Source organism: Oryzias latipes, chromosome 3 (genome assembly GCF_002234675.1).
Source record: "Oryzias latipes chromosome 3, ASM223467v1".
In the NCBI taxonomy this organism is placed as follows: domain Eukaryota; kingdom Metazoa; phylum Chordata; class Actinopteri; order Beloniformes; family Adrianichthyidae; genus Oryzias; species Oryzias latipes.
Genome location: NC_019861.2, coordinates 12772572 through 12786839, shown reverse-complemented (window position 1 = coordinate 12786839; position 14268 = coordinate 12772572). Strand labels below are relative to the sequence as shown.

Sequence of the window (14268 nt, the reverse complement as noted above, 5' to 3'; positions counted from 1 at the left end):
TTTAAAGTACGTTCATTGACAGCAGGTGTGTTTTTGCACTATGTAAATACAATTCTGGTAATGGTCTTGTAACTAATGTGAACAACAAATAAGGAGAAAAAATGGTTTAATGAAGTACTTTTATTTTCAGTGTTCTTTGTCTTTATATGGATATTTAAGATCGTCTCCCTCTGTACATTACTAGAACACATTGTTAGAGGTCGTCTCTCATAATCACATTAACATTTACCCTATATGGACTGATAATTAACATCATTAAAATGTTGTCTAAGTAAATCAGTTGGACTCCTGGCTCGTCTTCTTTTTCATAACTGTTTCTGCATTAGTTAAGTAAGATTCATTATTTGTTTTGTTATATTGCACCATGCTTAGTATAAGCCAACTGAAAGGGTTCTCTTCATCATTAACAAATTAAAGAAAAAGGGGATTTGTGAATTTTTAGGTTTGTTTTACACAAAACATAAGTCAAACTGAAATAAAATCCTAACCCAAAATTGAGGTGGGCCAACTGAATAGTTGAATTGCTAGTACTTGGTGTGATTGTTTGCGTGTGGCAGGTGATTGCTTCCATTTTCCATGACAAAACAGAACAAGGCAGGGAAAACAAAAACAATGTCTCAAATGAAGTGAAGAGTTTTTTTCTGGATTTCTCAACTTTTAAACCACCTGTTTTCTCAAGTCAGTTAGTTGTAGTTTGTAGAAATGGCCACTGGGTGGAGACAAGATTCTGTGATATTAATTTGTCTTCTAAAGACTTTCAAGATTTCTATCCATTTGTATGTTACATGTTTAGTGAAGCATTTTCTATTCTAACACTGGGACAGCATTTATGTTTAAAGATATTATTCTATTCAGAATTTTCCTTGCTCACAGATTAAGCTTTTGTCCACAAAAAGCAGAGGATGGACAAGACTTTCCTATTCAAATCCCTTTAAAGAGTTCTTCTATTTTGAATCTTTGCATGTTTGGAAAATATATTTAATATTTAAAAAGAACTGAGCAATAAAAAAAAGCATTATAGTTCTAAAAAGATTAATATTTATGGTGCCGGTTCTATCCCCTTAGTGATGATATTTTTTAATCCATCTTCTTGTACATAATGAGTACTTTTACTTTATGGAACAATTTTAATGTGTTTGAACACAAGTAATTTGGGGTGTTAAAAAAAGATCATCTTTTTTATTCATGTAAATGTTTTCAACAGCGCCTTGACGTTTTACTCTGATCACCATCTCAGAAATGCAAATGTTCCTGTTCATCCCCTTCCTCCTGTAACACCAGTTGTTTGATTATTACATGTCTGGTTATGGATAGGTGATGGAATATATTTTCTTCGAGCCAGCCTGACACATTTCTACCATAAAACGAATCAAATTTCTAATAAAATGAGGTGAAACATTTTAGGGGACTTGGCCGTGAAAACCTCATTCGTTCGTGACACACTTTCACAGAGGTGTAAGTGATGTTAGAGGAGAGAAATGAGGCTCTCCAACACTATTGGCTCTGCTTTAGTGTTTAACTGTTTGTGCATGATTGTGTGCGTGTGTGTGTGTGTGTGTGTGTAGAGCATGAGTCACCCTGCCTGCCTGTGATTGGACGGTAGTTTAAAGCAGAGGGAGGGGGAAGAGAGCCTTGGGGGCTGTCTGTCAATCTCTCTCTGCTGCTCCATTCACACATTTGTGTCACAGAGCGGCAGGGTTGGGGGGGGGGGGGCTTGATCTGGAGCCTCTCATTCATAAAAAAAAAAAAAAGTTCATTCATAAAACTGCACTATTCTGCTGTGGCTGAGAGAAGACAACAGCTGCTGTGGAGGTGAAGCTGTGGAAGTGAGTGGGAAAGTCTGTGGATGGGACGGTGCCAGGCTTAGCTGGAGGCGGACAAGCGGGACAATCATTGGGCACGCAGGAAAACAGCAGCCCGGTTTGGGTAAGTTTGATTGCTGAGTTTAAGTGAGGCCACTTTACCCAAAATATTACCCAGAGCTTCGTGTTCTCATACATGACTCACTTCTTTGGTGTGTCATCGCTGTTTCTGCCAGACTAATTCCTGACTGAATTTGATTCTTTTTTTTCATTTCATCTCAGTGTTGAAGTCCTCTGATTATGAAAGAGCAAACCAGGTTAGGATCACAGCCAGCGCTCTTTCCAGGCATGTGTCTTTTCCCAGTGACATCAGATTTATCAAAGTCTCTGTTCCACACAGCTAATGGTTTTGTTGTCCTCTGCAGGTATGCTGAAGCGTACTAAATACAGCCGTCTGCGGAATGATTCACTGACATCTTTGGAGGATCACCCCCAAAGAATGGTGCCCCTAAAGAGGGACCTGTGCTTAGACTCTGAGTTTGCTCCGCGTGGCTCTGGGACTCCCTCTCATCATGGGTCCACTCTAGGGGACTACGTTCCCCATATGAAGAGCAGCCAGCCTCAAAGTCCCACTTGTCTCCAAGGAGTACAACCAAACACAACCGGGGACAAACCAGCACCTGGACACTCAGACAAACCGCTGGATGGGAGCTTCTCCAACTGCCTCATTCATCCTGCTCTGCTGTGTACGAAGCGACCCATCACTCTGCACCGGGTGACCAGCCTCCCCTGTCCTTCCTGTTCTCAACACAGAGACCACATGTGCTGTTTGAAGCCCTCCTCTGCTGCAGATGACTGGACAGGCGTGAGGGCAAGCGACAGAGCAGCTCACCATCACGTTAAGGTACTTCTTGTTTCAGATGGACATGCACTTCAGGCACAACAAACCAGTTTGCCTAAAATGAGTCACTGCAGTGTCCCTCATGAGTCAGTGTTGCACCGCTCTGCATCCCTGCTGGCCTTGCAGTGTAAAAATGTTTGAGGGTTCACAAGCTGCATTGTAGACTCTTTTGTCCAGATAAAGCAAGCAGAAAGCCACTTTTGCCTTTATGTTGATTTGTTCTTCTATAATTTTTTACCTTTTTGTCTGCTTTTTCACACATTTCTAATTATATGGGCGCTGAAGTGGTTTTCTGCATCTCGAGTGGCTAAACTGCACTTTGCACTTGTAAGAATCATTAGTTTCGGTCTCAAAACATGCTGAATCACAAAAATTAACAGGTTTGGAGCAAAAACTGCCTCATAAATGAATGAAAATGACTTTTTTGGAAGAGCACCACGTGTACAAATGAGACAAGATCTGCTTGATAGCAGATCATTTACTATTTGTAGCTATCCTCACAGTCATTGACCCAGCATGGAGCTGATTCATTGATGAATCAACAATACACGCATGAGCACAGGAAACATGAACGGACTCTCTCTGTGCTCCTTTCACACCATCACATTCACTTTTGTAGGTTCACCCCTCCCTCGCTGAGAGAGCTTCCTGTGTAGGCAGTAGTGACTCATCCTGCTCCACTCTAGATCGGCTCCGTGTGTGTGTGTGCATGCATGCATGTGTGTGTGGGATCAGCAGATGCTGTCCTAGAACCGGAGGTGTGTCTGCATGGTTGAATAAAGCAGGGCCAGTGAGCTGACCACTGATGGAAATGAGAACGGACGGTCTGATTGTCCTCTCCAAAATAAAATACACTTTTGCCCCCCCCTGCAAGCATGCATATTGACCTAAGTATTACTCATCCTGGCATCAGCCTACTGTGTTTGCTGGATTCTAGCTCATGGCTTGAGTGAGTGGGACTGTTCAAAGTTCCTTTGATCAGCTCTTTCATGCTCTGTTTCAGTTTGAGTGATTGATATCTTTGCTTTTTTCAAGTACATGGGCAGCGTGGAGGTGACCCAATCCATGAGAATCCTTGACTTTGAAACAAGAATGCAGGTCACACGGTAGGCAATACACCGCACAAACACACACATTTCATCAAACGTGACCATGCTTGCAGGGCCAACTTTCCTTAACACACTGGGTTCAAGTTTCAAGCAGTGTGGATCATAAAAACAGGCCAGCTAATTCTACATTCACATGAAATGAGCATAAACATATTTTTTTTTTATCTGTCAGTCATTAAAAATGAAATAATAATAACACCAAGACAGCTGAAGGTTCATAAAAAGATGACTGTGTTCATGAGTAATGCGATTAAGAAAAATCTGTAAACAGGAAGGGTCCTGTTGAGGCCTTCAGTACTAAGAAATATTTCTCAACCAACTGATCACAGGACTTCTTGAAAGGCAAATTATTTCAGAGACTGACTTCATTTAGCAGTAAATGGAACTTGCGCCAAATAAATAATAAAGGAAAATGACCTCTTCATTTTTATTTTTGTGTCAGACATTTACAAAAAAAAACTATTTAAAACCACTCTTCAGAGATGTTAAGCATGAGAGTGGATGTATCATGCTTTGTGTAAACAGCAACATTTGGGAAAAACAACAGACTTTTAGAAATTGCTGGGAAAAGTTTGACATCCTGCTTTCTGCATCGAGTTTATGATCACTTTCCATTCTTTTGTTTGTAATCCACTGTGTCCCTTTTGGGGTCGCGGGGTCACTGGAGCCTGTCTTAGCTATTGTTGGGGAAAGGCGGGGAACATGCTGCAGTCAGGCAGATACAGTCACTCCCACACAGATCTAGGGACAATTCAGAGTCACCAATTTACTGATGAAGCATGTTTTTGGACTGTGGGACCAGAGCCTGGATAGAACTCATGCATGTAGGGAGAGATCATCCAAACTCCACACAGAAAGGTCTCTGCCGGGATTCGAACCTTTTTGCTGCAAGGCGAGAGTGCTAACCACAGCACCACCTTGCAGTCCAGATTATGATTCCATATCATCAAACTCTACAATGACCTAAAATAGGTCTTTGATTCACCCCAATGCATGTGACTTTATTTGAGAAAGCTCATTTGCTGTAAGGAATCCTCTGAATTCTCATCCTCAGTGTCGGAACTGCAGACAGCTCTTTTGTCTCCAAAATACCTCAAAGTGAAAACCATGTAAAATTAAAAGTTAAAAATCAGATTTTTTTTTTGTGGTCATTTTTCATTAATTTCCATTATCCATGGCCAAGACCGTTTTTTGCTCAAACATCTTCTTCACAATATCCAACCTCCACTGTGCTAGTACTGGACGTTTATGATCATATTTTCATGCATATCAGTGTGAGGCGAGGCAAAAGGACTTTACCCTAATTTCATTCAACGTACATTTGCCAAGATAGACATGCGTAGCTTATTTACAAAATATTTCAAAGATGGGAAATCTGATTAAATGTATAATGTTTCATAAACCGGGGCTTTCTCGTCATCATTTGATATTGACATCCTCATACAGGATGCCAGCACACAGCAGCCTCTGTTCACTACAACGCGACTAAATGATGTGGCAGAAAATCTAATTAGATAAATTTCCTCCTAATGATCTCTCATAGTCAAATTAAAAGGAGAGCTGGAGAGAGGCTGTAATCTATTACATACAATTTGCTTTCAAGGAGAAGGAGAACTTTTCCAGGAAAACAGCCTTCTACCTACTCAGCTGGATACTTCATACATGCACAGTCTGAAAAGACTTCATGTTCCACTTTAGAGTTTTTGGAACATCCATTACTAGAGCAGCATGACTGAGCTGAGATTAATTTGAACTAATTCAAGGGTAGACCCCTTGAAATAGTTCATTTTTGAAGAGGTTACAAACTCTTAAAGAACTTTGACTGAGTTTTCTTGATGTTTTTTACCTCCCTCTTTCATTCTGAAATCATGACACAAATAAGGAGTAAATCATATTTAAATATACATTTATTAATATGAATTAAATCAGTAAATCTGGTTAATAAAAAAGTTAAGACAATGGTTTGTTCATCGGATTTTTCAATTGCATTTACCCTCAAAACCCTAACTTTGAGTGTAGAAACTGTGTCGGCCTCTCTTACGTGAGCTGGGAGCTCATGCCATAAAACAGGGACTTGGTGGCTAAACGCTCTACGTCCAACTGTACTTTTATAAATTCTGGGAACCACAAGCAGTCCTGCATTTTGTGAGCAAAGTGTTCTGTTTGGTTGGTAAGGCACAATGAGATCTTTAATATCCGATGGGGTCATACCATGTAAGGTTAGCAGGAGTATTTTGAACTTGATTCTGGATTCTACTGGGAGCCAGAGAAGTGAAGCTAACACAGGAGTGATGTGTTTTCTTCTGCTTGTTCCTGCTAACAATCTTGCTGCTGCATTTTGACTTTTTAAGGAACTTTTAGGGCACGCTTCTAGCAAAGAGTTACAGTAATCAAGCCTAGCTGTAACAATTTGAAGGGGACCACATCCCTTTCATCACAGTAATCCTTAAAGATGTACATGACATGTATGATTTTAAATATGGGAAAGTAAGTTATATTTTGTCGAGTTTCCAAAAGAATTATAAATGACTACCAAAAACATATTAAACTTAATAAAACTCCCAATTACTTTTGTTTGGTTGGTTCTTGTTTACTTGGTCGGGGGGAAAAAAGTTTTTCCTCCACTTCTTGAATAAAAAAAAAGCTTTGGAGAATTTTTTGTATCACTGAACAGCAGATGATCTGCTTCTAATGCAGTTTCCTTCCTCCCATATTCTCACATGAAAGTCACAGGGTGGACTGGATCACATTCTCACAAAGGTATCTCTGTGCTTGTCCTCCTGAGTTTGGACATGTATGTAATCTGTGTGTGTGTGTGTGTTGCAGTGAGGCAATCAGCAGGCTTTGTGAGAAAACAGCAGTGAAAACGAAAAGGGTATGGCACAAACACACAGAACCAAACACAAGTGTGATGAGCGCGTCTGAAAAGCTGTTTTTTTTCGTCACCAGGCCGCGAGTAAGGGACCGTCTGCTGTTCTGGGTGAAATTAACATGCAGTTTTCTGGGACTAAAGCCATCCTCACTGTCTCTACCAACAGTGTGACACTGATGGCACCCTCAACGTTACAGGTAACATTGATATATCTGCGTTAGATGCTCTATGTTACTGCGTGTTCTCATCCATTTCCCCCTGGATTTTGTCCCACAGAGAATTGCTCACCACCCAATGCAGGCCATCTCATTTGCCTCTGGAGGAGACCCCGTATGTTCATATGAGTAATTCTTTCCAAGCAAAAACACTGTCATGGTCCTGACATAAGCGGGGTTGTGCTCATGCTTAAACACATGCACAACAACTAATCCGATTTAGATCGATTACTGATAGGTTTCCTGCAATTTCTACATGATTGAGTTATTTCCTGACTCAAATCTTGATCACGTTATAATGTTAAAAAGTAAAAACATGTCTTTATCAAAAAAGGCAAGATGGAAGTGACTTAACATAACATAATTTTGCAACTTCCCAAAAGTCTCTTCATCTTACGATGCAAAAATGGAAAATAAAAAAGGCAATAAAAGTTGATTTGCTGATTCAACAATAACACCCAAGTATTCTAAGTACATTCTATCATCAATAGACACTATGAAACATATTTTTGGGTCCTAAAATGGCAATTGACTACATTAATGATAAATTTCAGTCCGTGCTGATATCATAAAAGTTCAAATGGTATAGAAATTGCAAGTATACAGTAGAACTTTACTCAATATATTCATCTCAGGCCTACAACTGATTAGGGAAATAGTAAAGGCTTTACCACTTTTTGGTACCAAGAATAACAAGCTTTAAAGTTGCTGTTCAAAATCGTCGTCTTTAAATATATTCTTGTAGGTTAGAGTTCATGTATAATGTGTTATTCTCTAAAATAATTCAGACAGGTCAGTCAGGTAGGTACTCATGCCTCTTTCTGAGATACATAATGAGAGACAAATATTTGCATTTCTACAAATACTTACTGAAACAAACCAGTCTAAGTGCTGAAGCATCGTCAATAGTAATGAGGAGACATCGTGTCTGCCAATTTCTCCCAAGTGTTTTTCTTTCACACAATTCATATTCACTAATATGATTGTGGAGCTGTCACTGATTTAATTTGGAATTTGGCAAAAGGATTTATGCATAAAGGCCACTCAGTAGATGTGTGTCCTAAGTTGACTGTAAGCATAACTTTGACTTATCATGTGTAGGTTATGAAAACATTTTATGCAGAAACAGTTGCTCGAGGACAATGATTCCTGATATCTCTTATGTTGTAACACATTACAGAGAAAATTGTACAGGTCATAAAAAAACCCTTTGTTAAAAAGACATATATATGATAAAGAGTCCCAGTAATGTGCCAAATTATTGTAAAACTGTCTTTGAAATGAATGTACTATTTCTCTTGGAAAAACTAGCTGGCATTATTTCCAAATTAACTAATCATCACTTCTTTTAAACTCAATAAAATTAAAGTACATCTTCTTTGAATACAATACATCTGAGTATAATGCTTGATTTCTAAAATAAAAAAATAGATATTTATGACCTATAAAGTCGCACAAACTGAATAGCACAGTTTAGGTCAGATGAAAGCTTTGAAGATAGGTCTATAGTATGCTCAAAGCATCTGCTCAGTTGATTATGAACATTGACATTTCTCTGTCACTAACAGGAAGGGCTTTTCTCAAGAAAACAACACACTTTTTGGTGAATGAACACACCACCCAAATGTAATAAATTGTATAAACAAAACAAAAAAAACGCAAGATTTAACATTTGAAAGACACATTTCCTTTTTGTGGGGGATATAAGGCATTTCATTTGGTCTAAAAAAAAACAACCAGCCACAGTCTTGTTTGTTGTTACCAGCAAATGCCATGAGTCCATCTTCAGAACCTCCCGAACCCTTTTTGGGGTCACAGGTTTGCTGGAGCTAACCCAGGTACTGCTGGGCCACACTGACATGCACACCTATTAAGAAATTTAGAATCACCACTTAAAATATCAACCTATGAAGCATGTTTTCAGACTGTGGGAGGAGACTGGAGAGCCCGGGAAAAACACACACATGCACAGGGAGAACATGCAAACTCCACACTGTAAGGTCACAGCTGGGATTTGAACCAGGACTTTTTTGCTGGGGGGGTGAGAGTGCTAACCACTGTGCAGCTCAGTCAAGCGCATTGGCTGCTGCTAATGTTAGCAAAATGCACATGACACCAATATGAATTAGTTATTGGTGTCAGTTTTGGTTGTGTTGTCTTAGACCACACATCACCAAAGCAGTTACAAAAAGGTACCTTAATAACAAAAACATAAACAATAACAACAACAAAAAACAAGTGAAGCTACAATTTTATGCAAAAAACTTGTGTGATTACATCAAAAGTTGAGTAGTTTTGTGATCGGCTAAACAACTGAAAAAAGACGAAACCAGATTAAAAAAAAAAAGACAGGCTGTTTTTCTCAAGTTTACGGACTTCAAACCCCTCCTCTGACCCATACTCATCAGAATTTGATTTCATAAACACAATCATGATTTACCTTTTGAGTCTTCAAGCCTGTCTTTAAATGGTTGGCCAGGTTGTCAAGGAACACAGAGAAAGAAATGATTAACACAGATTGTATTATAAGGCTGTTGTAACACACAATGATGCCTTTACTAAATACTGAACATGAGAAGATTTGTGTAAAAGGGACTTGTAAATGTTGTTATTCAGGATGTTTCTTTTGCTGTCAATTGCATATACTTTCAAGCTGACTTTTCTGCACATAAATATATATTTTTCGTTCAGCCATGCCTTTATTTGTCTTTCTCAAAATGCATCTACAGGACATGACAGACTATGTGGCTTATGTTGCAAAGGACCTCTTCAATAAGAGAGGTAGGCCACAGTTTGAAGCTTCCCACAAGTGTTTCCTGCCTCATATATAGTTTTCCACAAATAGATAAGTGACTCCTTTTCCTATTCGTGCTAGCCTGTCACATTTTGGAGTGTCCCCATGGTCGAGCCAGTGAAGTTCTCAACAGTATCGGTCAGGCCTTTGAGGCTCGCTTCCGACAGCTTCTTAGCCAAACATCAACTCTTCTCTCCACGAGGTTGTTCAGCCGTTGGCATTGAATGGTAAATTCTCACTCATTGTCAGCAACTAAACCTGCCAAAATGTCCATTTCTGCTCACAGATCAGCTCTGAGGATCTGTCCCAAGCGGTGCCCAGAGGAGACATCAACATGTCCGAAGGTCAAGCAGGACAGGGATGTTAGTGAGCAACCGGATTATTACAATGTCAACCCAGAAAAGGACCTACATCTTTATGGAAACGAGGCGCAGAAGGCTGATAAGCAGGAGGTGGGGCTTTACTGACAACAACAAAGAGAATTTGACTTTTTAATTAGTTCCCATTGAAAAAAATTCCTCTGAAAGTTTATGGAATTTCCAATATTTATAAATCAGTTTGTAAGCATCAACATTACATAATATATTAACTTCATTTTACACCAGGCCAGTTTCCTGAGTTAAGCCCCTTATCACGGATTAATTTAATGTCATCAGTTCTCTCGCACTTCCTCCTTAAAACGGCCACAGGGGAGCAGCTATTGAGCAGGAAGTTCCTCTCTCATTTTCTACTAACTGAGGATGCTCCTCAGCGGTGCTTCATTTCAGAATTATTCTGATTCACTGAGAACTGAACCATCACATTTTTGTCACAACACCAGATTTTTGTCCCTTCTGGCCGTCACTTCCACCTAAACACAAATGTGCAGCACACCATCTTCTCTGTTTCTGTCTGTGATGCTGGTTGCTGGTGGTTTTAATGACTCACTGAATTGCAGGTCAGCTCGTCTCCTGTTTCCCCGTATGAGAACTGCACCGTCTTAGACGAAACTCCAGCGCCACCTGCAGGTGATCATCTTTGGGTCTTAGTTTTGTGAAAGTATTGCTCTTGTAAAAAAAAAAAAACTTTCAAAATCCCCATTAAAATGTACGGAAGAGGATTAGGGCCATGGAAAAATTAAAAAAAAGGTCATAGAAAATTCTGACTTTAATCTCAGAGTTCTGAGATTAAAGTCAGAATTTTCTATGACCTTTTTTTTTTTCTTTGTCCATGGCCCTAATCCTCTTCGGTAAAAATGCATTCATTTTTTAAGTGTGAAAAAAAAGTATTTTCTGTGTAATGTGATAAAACGCAAATGCTTGACGTTTTAGACAGGGGGGGGGGGGGGGGGTTCAAGCTTTTTGCAAGAAGAGGTTGATGTTTAAGTGCTGATTTCCCCCCCAGATATTTTTTTTTAAATTATTAACAAATGCTAATATATACCATTTTAGAATAAGAGTAATGCAATGGTTTTACTTTCTTTGCATTCAACAAAGATCTAATTTTGCCAAAATTCTCCTGACTTTCATGTTTTCTAAGCCGTTTCATATAAAATAGATGTCAGGGAGAGAAATATGAATACATCAATACAAGTTTTAAATTCAAGACAAAATTGAATCATAGTTTTCAAAATTAGACCATATTTAGCAGGCAGAGGGAGTGCAGATCAGATTAAACCCGACCATGGGCCACACTCTTAACATGCTTGCCCTTGCGATTACACAAGTTAAACCTTCAAATGCCACAATGCCCAAAAAGATTCTTGCTCTGTTTTCTTAAAATTTGCAATACATTTTGTCATCATCTATAAGGAGATTATTTCTGAAATTTCTGATCTGATGTGCCAGTTCTCATGGTCTCCCAGTCTTTTTTATTTTTCTAACCTTACCTTTTGGCATCACCCCATTTCTTATCATCTTTTTGCAAAGGTTGCATAACCCTTGCTATAGTATTGTCTTACACAGATCTAGACAGGATCACATGTCCCGTAAATTAGCCAAGTGTCAGAACATGTCATGGTCTGTAAGAAGCATCATCTTATGACAACAGGTTCATTGACATTCCCAGATGTTAACAGAAATTTCTTCTTTAAAATAAGTTAGTGATTTTATCCAGGGGTTCCAATGACACAAATCTTCCTTTACACGATCTCGAGTAAAAAAAAAAAAAACAGAATGGACAAACACTTAAAATAAAAAAAATTAGGGGAATGAGGACATAAAGTGGTGAAAAGTGCCAAAAGTGTAAAATTTTAGGATATAAATTAACACTTTTCAAGCAACCACCTCTTCTTTGCTGTAATGTTTTATCTAATTATCTGTGCAGCGGCCTCCCCACAGCCCGAGGTCAGGGCTGAGCAATGGACTTCTCCATTTAATGGCAGAGACCGGAGCTTGGTCCAGAAAGAAGGCTGGTTCCATGGCAGGTGACTAATCAATGTTTTTCCCTTTTACTCGGTCCATGACTTCTAGTTTGACATAGATCTGTAGAAAATGTTTTTGTCCTGTAATGCCACAGGTTGGGCAGAGAACAAGCAGAGTCACTTCTCACCTGCAGTGGGGATTTCCTGGTCAGAGAGAGCAGCTCTGCTTCTGGCCAGTACGTACTCAGCGGCATGGAGGGAGCCACCGTGCGACATCTTCTGCTGGTTGACCCACATGGTCAGGTAAAGTGAAGGTTCTCGATCATCTAGGTGACGCTATCTTGAAGTCATGGCGAATGGAAGACGATTTTAAGTCCAGTTGCCATGACTCAACCTTTGGGGGGTGTTGGCTTTCACACAACCCCCCCCAAATAATCAGTGGAGGACTATGTGGAGTTTTGAAGGCTATTGTTTGCTTTGTGTGTGACCAGGTTCGAACGCGTGACCTGGTGTTTCAAAGTGTCGGCCACCTGGTGCGGTTCCACATGGAGAAGCAGCTGCCTATCATTTCTGGAAGCAGCGAGCTGTGTCTAAAGCAGCCGATTCTGCAAACACACTAAAGGAAGAAGCAAGAGCTAAGCTGAGACCATTAGGTTGATTATAAAGACAACAAACTCATGGATGCTTTTAAAACATCTTCTCAGCACAGACTGGAATATTTTGATGTATTGATTTCAACATGACATAATTATGTGGGGACACACTGCACTGATTTTAACACTTTTTGCCCTTTGGAACAGCCCTTGTTGGTGGAACGAACTTTAGGTGGTCCCTAAAAATGAAGGAAAGATATTTGGTCCTGTGAGAATTAGGAATAGAATGTTCTGTTTTCATATGATGTTTTTTTTTTCCACAGCTAGCTATCTGAACCTTAATCCAGCTGTTGTTTTGTTGGTTTGGACTTTAACTCAGCAAAGCATCCAAAAACTTAATTGTAATTTTTTTTAATCTTTTTATATTTTTCCTGCATAATGTTAGAAGTTAGTTAAGGTTAATTAAAAGGTGCAAATACCCCAGTTTGCTTTAAATTGGCAAAGAACAAAAGGAGTTCCACATTATTGCAATTAATTAATCAATTAAACAAACTAATATTTTAAAGTCCAATTCAGAATTTTGTAAAGCTTAATTCTATAACATATGATAAGTCATATGCAGCTAGATCTGTTTTTTATGGAAATGCATGTAATAAAATCCAAAAAATATTCAGTACATTTTATCTGTTGCTTTTATTTTACTTTGAATGCTTAGGTAATAAAAAATAAAGAAAAAGATCAGCTTTAATAGAAGTTACAGTTACAGTACTGTTGCACTGCATTTGGTAATTGTCCATCTTATTTGTAAGAGGTTTCTTTAACCCTCATTTAGAAAAATACGTTGGCTTTAAAACAGAATGTTTATACAATGTTCTGTTGTTTGTTCCCCTAAACCAATAAATGAAATAAAGAAGTTTATAAATTCCTTAATAGAAACAAACGTTGTTAAAGTCTTTCTGTCAGTCTCACTCCATTATTTGACCCTCTTTAACAAGAGATTCAGCGTTTGATTACAGGGATCAGTTCCTAATTCTATCCCACAGTAAATAAAATAAATGCTATCACACTGATTATCTGGTATCAACATGACAGAAGAGAGTTGAGTAGATCTTCTACTTCTAAAACATTTAAACAAGAATGACATTGGAAGGTTAAGTATTTCAAAAATGCAGTCAGTAAAATCTTTTATTTCATTTTTGAGGCGTCCAGGAGGCCTCCGGACCGGATGCCTGAGCTACCTCAAATGGTTCCTCTCGATGTGGAGGGCCAGTGGCTCTTCTCCTAGCTCTCTTTGGGTGACCGAGCTTCTCACTCTATCTCTAAGGGAGCGCCTAGCCACCCTGCAGAGGAAGCTCATGTCGGCCGCTTGTATTTGGGACCTCATTCTTTCGGTCAGCCGCCTGTCAATCTCTTACTCCAATTTTCCTTCACTCGTTAAAAAGACAGCAGGGTACTTAAACTCCTTAACCCGTGGCAGGAGTGCTTCATCTACCCAGAGAAGGCAAACTGTCTTTCTCCTGTTGAGAACTATGGCCTCAGACTTAGCGGTGCTGGCCCTCATCCTGGCCACTTCACACTCAGCCACAAACCACACTGTTGTTCCTGGATCTGAGGTTCGACTATCAGATGGACTCTCCTTTC

The 14268-nt window shown here is 39.3% G+C and overlaps 1 protein-coding gene across 2 annotated transcripts; it reads left to right on the top strand.

Moving 5' to 3' along the window:
* Positions 1-1714: 1714 nt before the first annotated feature.
* On the top strand, positions 1715-13567 carry shc4 (SHC adaptor protein 4). Of its 2 annotated transcripts, none has more exons than XM_023953118.1 (14): positions 1715-1926; positions 2085-2119; positions 2228-2706; positions 3739-3809; positions 6639-6687; positions 6762-6881; positions 6961-7014; positions 9629-9680; positions 9775-9895; positions 9980-10145; positions 10631-10700; positions 11998-12097; positions 12190-12337; positions 12526-13567. In XM_023953118.1, exons 3-14 carry the CDS (start codon positions 2230-2232, stop codon positions 12652-12654), a joined length of 1557 nt encoding a protein of 518 aa, XP_023808886.1. In that variant the 5' UTR covers positions 1715-1926; positions 2085-2119; positions 2228-2229; the 3' UTR covers positions 12655-13567. The 2 variants fall into 2 exon arrangements, with proteins under 2 accessions (XP_023808886.1, XP_023808885.1); XM_023953117.1 differs by having other exon boundaries at positions 2085-2148.
* The last annotated feature ends 701 nt before the right edge of the window (positions 13568-14268 follow it).